Source organism: Lactuca virosa, chromosome 3, assembly GCF_052849685.1.
Source record: "Lactuca virosa cultivar CGN04683 chromosome 3, Lactuca_virosa_CGN04683_v6, whole genome shotgun sequence".
NCBI lineage: Eukaryota > Viridiplantae > Streptophyta > Magnoliopsida > Asterales > Asteraceae > Lactuca > Lactuca virosa.
Genome location: NC_136428.1, coordinates 155,793,998 through 155,801,192, shown reverse-complemented (window position 1 = coordinate 155,801,192; position 7,195 = coordinate 155,793,998). Strand labels below are relative to the sequence as shown.

General features: G+C 31.1%; 1 protein-coding gene across 1 annotated transcript; it reads right to left on the bottom strand.

Moving 5' to 3' along the window:
* Positions 1-3,652: 3,652 nt before the first annotated feature.
* On the bottom strand, positions 3,653-4,991 carry LOC145164194 (mitotic spindle checkpoint protein MAD2-like). Its single transcript, XM_079082921.1, has 7 exons — positions 4,919-4,991; positions 4,789-4,804; positions 4,558-4,688; positions 4,337-4,457; positions 4,161-4,261; positions 3,956-4,080; positions 3,653-3,865 (listed from the first exon to the last, which is right to left on the bottom strand). Exons 1-7 carry the CDS (start codon positions 4,989-4,991, stop codon positions 3,776-3,778), a joined length of 657 nt encoding a protein of 218 aa, XP_078939047.1. The 3' UTR covers positions 3,653-3,775.
* Between the last annotated feature and the right edge of the window lie 2,204 nt (positions 4,992-7,195).

Here is a 7,195-nt window from a genome sequence, read left to right as displayed (position 1 = left end):
AACACGTTTACGGCCGTGAACCCGTTTGCGGTTGCCTTTTCCTATAAATAGGTGTCAGTGGTGTCAGTGTAATATACGGTTGTGTGTGTGTGTGTATCCAGTGTACCTGGCGTTTTCGGTTCAATAGAGACGTGTGCATTTTGGATCATTCTTGCTTCTACTCCTTCTTATTCTCATTGATTATCACTTGTTCTTGTGTTTGATCACTAGTTGGTTCCGGATTTGGGGACTTACACTTATGAACGACAAGCATGTGTGGAATGAAATTCTCTCTCTCTCTCTCTCTCTCTCTCTCTCTCTCTCTCTCTCTCTCTCTCTCTCTCTCTCTCTCTCTCTCTCTCTGGTTCGACAATGGTCATAGCCTATCGCAAGATAGTGTGATCACTTAAATCTATGTGTTCTGTGTGCTTTGATTTCGTTTCTTATTTCTCGTATTTCTCATATCTGTTTTTCGTTTATTGTTGTTCTTTACCTAAAACTTTTCTCTTAAACAAATTATTCTCCTAAACAACCTGATCCACAAGTATCATGTGATAATTTGATTATTGTACTAAAGGTTCTTTTTCTGTTCAATAATGATATGGTTAACATTTAGATGTATATGTTTTGCCGTGCATGACTGTAGTTTGTGGAATGGGTTCCATTGACCTCGGCTTGAATCTACAAAATAAGGGGGCCGATAATAAATAGGCAACTCTTGGTGCAAAAGGATCTTGAAAGGAGGTGTAAGATATCTACGGGAAAAGTTATCTGGTATAATCATTACAACATCATGCTTTCGTTTTTAAGGTTTCTATATTCAGTTAGTCATGATTGTTATCATACAAAAAGAAACCGTATTAATGGGGTTATTAACTTCAGACTTGACCTTCAAGAAATCATCTATTACTGCTCTTGATTGGAGTTGGAACAATTGCAATTGGATATGATTTCACTCCTGGGGTGAGTTTGGATTTATGTTTTTTATTATGCTTTTTCGTACTTTACATAACCATTACTCAAGTTATTAGTTAAGTTGTAAGTGTCGTTGGTGGGTACGGTACATAATTTCAAATGAACACATACAAACACTTGTTATTTACCAATACTCAATATAAAGTTTGTATCCAAACTATCGACTCCATTTTTCATTATATTTTACTTTATAATTGTTTTGAAATTATAAATGACAACTTGATTAAATATTATTGAATTTACATGAGAAAAATCGCCTGTGCATATTCCGTTATTATTTACATGGAACAAAAACTTGTGTATCTTTGTAAGGCTTCTTCACAAGTGCTTCCATTTTGCCAAGTTTATACTTGGGAGTGAATTACATAAATGGTCCCTAAACATTTCTTACAACCCTCTTTTCATCTTAACTAATAGTTTAGCAGTGGTTGTACCTAAACAAAAAGCCACTTAACAATTTCTTCTATCGCTTTATATTTATTAGCCTTTGTCGGTTGAAGTAGTTATCTGTTATTTATACAATTATTATTATGTGTCTGATACTTAAATATCCAACACCAAAAACAACGGTTTTTCAAGCTTTGTAGAATTTCCCAAACAAATGCAATATCGATGCAATGTGGAAAATAAAGGTATCGTTTATTTCGAAAAAAATAATTTTGATGATTTTAAACCAATCAAATTTTTTCTAGTAGTAACATATGCGACTAGGTTTTGATATTAATTGTTAGTTATTTAATTGTAGGATCATAGTTGTATTTTTCATTTGTTCATCTTTGTGTCATGCAATATATTCATAAGTTAATTATTGTTTGTCTAGCCTTTAATTGTTTTTGTTGTAGACAATCATATTGTATATATTTTTGGTGATTAAATTGCCTTATTTTCTATATTTTAATTACTGATTTAAACTCAACATCATTATCATCAAATAATGCAATGTTTAGTTATATTTTTTCCCCAAACACTAATATTTTGAAACGTTCCTAAGAATTAAAAAAATATGAATGAATTATGTAAATATTTTAACTTTTAAGGGATACATTTATTTATAGAATGAAAGAGTTACTTAAGTTTGTTTAACATGAGGTGTGTGATCAAATTTGCATGTATCATGTGCTTTTTGATTCATGTTTTTTATCCCACGTCTCTTAGAAACAAAATTGAAGTGAAAACGAATAACTATAAGTAAAAAGATAACTATAAGCAAAAAGATTAACATATTTCTTTTCTCGTATTGCTCTCGAATAACTGAAAGCGGTTAAACCCTTTCTCTTATATCATTGTTCTCTTATGTTCTTGATTGCGAACACTTTAGGCATCGGTTGCAACATTCCAGAATCCAAAGATTTCGGTTATGGAACATATTTTGTAAAATTTGGATGGTAACCTGTTGGCGCCCACTCCAGTTATTAAAAAATAAAAATAATTTGATAAAAGATAAAACATTTATCTTCAACTACATTTATTTTGATAATATATGTTTACTTATTTTAAGAGTTAATAAATAGATATGGATATATAGTCTCGGTTTTAATATATAATTATAAATGTTCAATTTAATTTGTTAAACAATGTTTGTTGATTATTATCGTGTTGTCGACCAAGAGTTATTGTTAAAGTTTGACTTGCAATTTGGGGACCCAACTAGATAATCTGACCCGAAAGGAAATGAAGAAACCCGACATTGTATATCGATGTTGCTAGGGTTTTACGGTTATAAGTATTTGTGGTTAGGAATTCGTATGTAATCCCTTTCGAACAAGTATGATAAAGAAGAGTTTTCATGTTCCTACCCATGGGTGTAGGTCACATCAACCGAACCATGTTAAATCCTTATGACGTTTTATTGTTTTCGTTTTCATTCTTGTATAACAATTCTTCTATAGAATCATCATATGTTCTACCTTTTTGATATCCCATATCGATAGAATATAGTATGATGACAATAAGACGTTCGTTTTAATGGATATACTATTTACATAAACTTTCGACTTATTTTTTTGTGACTTTCATACGAATCTTAAAGAAAAATGATTGTCCCCCTCATGTCAAATATAGCTCGGAGTCCCCATTGATATAATAGTTCAAATCAATTTTTTTTTTGAGCATTTATAAAAATACAAAATAAGTTTACACATGCACATGATTATAACAGTTCATTGTCAAAAAAAAAGTTTATATATATATATATATATATATATATATATATATATATATATATATATATATATATATATATGGGACAAATGAAAAAAATGCAAATTAATGTGGTAAAAGATAAATCATTTATCTTGAATAATATTTATTTGAATGACCTCCTTTATATGTGTACAAGAGAAAGATGAAAGGCTAGATGATGAATAATTGTAAATGTTTACAAGTTACAAATGAAATGATAGACTGTTCTATCATATTTGCAAGTTGTAAAAAGGCTATGAATTATGATTTTGAAATGTGTAAAAGTTATCCATAAATCGATAGTATATTCTTATTTGATATTCGCAAGTTGTAAAAATTTGTTGCATTATTTTTTGAAATGTATAAGATTTAAGAAAAGAGATAGATTATACATTGAGATTTGCAAGTTGTAAAAAAATTGATGAAGTGTTTTTTGGATTGTGCGAATGAATTAAAAAAAAAATTTAATTCTTCATTTTTTTTTTTTTGACAAATTCTTCATTTTCAGAGTGTTATCTTTCAATGTTTCAGCCATAAGAAAGTCAAATATACAAGTTTATGTATTCATAGTTTGTTCCTCTAAATGCATTCACTTCAACTGTAATAAGAAAAAACAGCAAAAATAAGATCCCACATTTTACTAGTCATCCAATTTTGATTTCTTCTTAGGAACCGTAGTGTCATCCGATTTTCGCTTCTTGAAAAAAACCAAAGAGGCAACCTTATGTATCTGCACAAATATAAACAACAATCTCTTAAACACCACCAGCCTCTATGAATCAATACTGATATGAAGATGAAATGAGAAAAACAATAATACTTCAGTACTGAAACCACGCAAGATCTCCACATCAGGATTTGCTATGCTTTTAGAAACATTCTTTTCCCATTCAAATGGTACTTCAACAACATCCTTATCAATATGTGCCACCGCATGATAGATGCCTGCAATTTCAACATGATAACACTCTAAGCATGTTTTTTCTTTAGCCTTCTTGAAACAAAAGGGCTATATATGTACTTACATGGTTCATTAAGAGGAGGCAAGAATGTGAAGGTGGCTGAAATATGTCTCAGAACACCTCTAATCTCATTCATGATTTCTTTATCACTCTTCTCCCTTAAACTTATGAAGATCATAAACCATTAAAATGACATGAAAACAATGTATCAGTGGACTCATGTTTCAGGAATATCTTACCCTTTTTCAGCAGCTTCACCATCAGTCTCTATACTGAAGTTCCAACTCTGAAGTACTTCATTGGTGGCCTTAGTCATAATCAGAAGTTCAATTTTATGCAACCTCCCAGCTTCCAGCCATTCTTTATAAACCCCATTTTAAATGCAAATCACATAAGCAAAATACAATACAAAGTGTATTAAGATTAGGGAAAAGTGTTATTAACAATACTGAAAGTTTACCGGAAATCTGCTTATCAAACGTTGATAAGTATAACTGAACACCCACTTTCGTAGAAAGGAACAATTGGTGTTCATGTTTCCTCACTCTTTCAAAAGTTTCTTCAGGATAAACACCGTTAAGGTGCAGAATACTAAACATTACACCATCAAAATTAGTATTTTTTTTCCAATCGAACACACAGAAATGAGAAAACTACATCCATAGAAGGAGAAATCGCCAGCAATTCTTACCTGTTTGTTGCATAACCTGAAAAGAAGGTTTATAATTAGAGATTTATGGGTGTATAAATACAGATTTATTAGCATCAAGAAATTAAAGTAGTGGTTTAAGGAGACGTCAACAAGAAACAAGAGTTTTTACCGAAAAATTCGCATACAATGGCAGAGGATCCACGGAGAGTGATTATGTCTTTGTTTGCAGTTTTTGAACCCATTGTTCAAAAGATTTCTGAAGTTTCTGTGGGGAATTTTATCAAACAGGTTAAGTGCGCGGCATCAAGCTAAAGTTAAATGGTGAACAATGTTAGAAATTTGGTTTGGAGCAGGTTTCTACATAATCCTAGAGTACGCTACTAATGGAAGCTTAGCTCACGTAGTTTAGATTGCGTAGGTTACAAATAATGTTTAATTATAGGCAGACACAATGATTGGAGAATTCCTGCATGAACAAAATTATACGATACACCTAATGACTTGACAGAGGAGCTCCAATTTATTTCATATTCTACAATTCCATTAAACATAATTACTGAAATCGATACATGCATAACAAACAGCTAAACCTAAAATTTAAACCATTGTTAATACACGAAAACTATGAATAGAATTTCAATCACCTTTCTAAATAAGAAGCATATACGAAAACTTCGATGAATCTAGATCTGAGATGAGCTAAGGGGGTGTTTGGGGTTACTACTTTTAGCTTCTAATTTTTCTAAAAAGTCAAAAAAAACTAAACAAAAGATGTTTGGGTAATATAAAAGTCATTTTGAAAATGACTTTTGCATAGAGGAAAATAACGGCTTTCAAAAAGTCACAAAAACCTGACTTTTTGTGAGTTTACATGTAAAATTTAACACAAAAGTCATTTTGCTAATCTAAACACTTTTTAAAGAACTTCTTTCACAAAAAGTTCTTTTATTAAGTACCTTGAAGGAAGAAAGAAAGAAGAGGGGTGGGAGAAGGAGCAACGACAGTCGCTTTTTTGCTACCGAATTTTTTTTTTGTAAAGTCTTTAAAATCGAAGCATAAAAACTTAAAAAGGACAAATGAATTCCGTTTTGTATTAAAACTTCAATTTTTGAATTTGTTTGCATTTAGTCAATTTTTTTGTAATAAAAAAATTAATTGTATGACAGGTTATTAAATGTCATAAGTATAAATTTTGTGCACAAAAAATAAGCTCACTAGAAAATTATATACACAAAAAACAAAAAGACTAAATCTCAACATAAAAACAATTTTGTCGCTCCATATGGATAATCTAGGGTTTATAGATTATCCTATGTAGATAAATAAGGAGCTGGATAATTATCAATTTGAAATATTATTATTATATTCAGATTAGGGTTATCTAGACCATCCTTGTTGGACTATAAATAGACCCTTACCCCTTAGGATTTTCGACCATTAAAAACCCTAGAGTGATAGCCGAAATTCTTAGCTCTCCTTCTCCTCTCTCCTCGCTCATCCTCTTGCTAGTGTTGGGTGTGAACCACTAGAGGCACGACATTTGTGGTGCTTACTCTCTAAGCTTTAACAACACAAGGGTTTCATATTATTCATCAATAACAATCAAAGCTATGTATTCTAACCTTAGTTACTATTTTTCGAAAATAGAATAGGTTTCCCAAGGTTTTCCATCTGATGTTCAAAAGTTGTATGCTCAACTAGAAAAAAAACATAGATCAAGAATTAGGGTTGCATACATACATAGGTTTTTGTTTGTTATGCTCAATATCCATCAGTGATATCAGAGCCTTCGTTTGTTTTCTATTGAATGGATTACAATTGTTGAATTTAAATTAAATGTTTTAATTTTCGAAATTTAGTAACTAAACCTAGTATTTTGAAATGTTTAAAATACACCTTATACTATATGTAAAATTAAATATTGCTATATGTATAAGACTAAGTCAGTCAAACCACTAGTAGACCTCATTCACGAAGCCGATCTATAAAGGGGGTATAAGGAAACTGCCTATAAAATGGTAGTTGAATGGGTGTTCGCTCTCACCAACCGCTTCATTGATTGGTGGAGGGTCGTTAGCCGAACGGGTTTGATAGGACAAAAAAAATTCTCATTAATAAGTAGAATGAATTATAAAGTAACTAAATTCCTTTTATAAAAAATTCTCAATCTTAGTTACTTTAGGAAAAATGTGAATTTGTATGCTTACCCATGGAATTGCACATTGCACTTTATAAATCGTTAGTGGAGTGTGTGTGGTTAACCGTCACACTAATAGGGACTAATAAAGAGTGTCAATGAGTGTCTCATAAATTATCATTGATTAATGGAGCGCATGTGGTTAACCGGCACATTAAATTGAGATGATAAATGACATCGAGAGTACCAAGCTAATTTGCATGGTTATTCACATCTTGTTTGTGATTCTCGGTATCCCAGTTACAAATA

What these genes read in the sequence shown, in the direction of transcription:
- LOC145164194 (XM_079082921.1), bottom strand. Translation starts at nt 4,991, where the DNA reads ATGGGTTCAAAAACTGCAAACAAAGACATAATCACTCTCCGTGGATCC. An exon ending in GCCTCCTCTTAATGAACCAT is followed by an intron (nt 4,081 to 4,160) that starts GTAAGTACATAT and finishes TTGAAATTGCAG; the next exon opens with GCATCTATCATGCGGTGGCA. An exon ending in TGCGTGGTTTCAGTACTGAA is followed by an intron (nt 3,866 to 3,955) that starts GTATTATTGTTT and finishes ATATTTGTGCAG; the next exon opens with ATACATAAGGTTGCCTCTTT.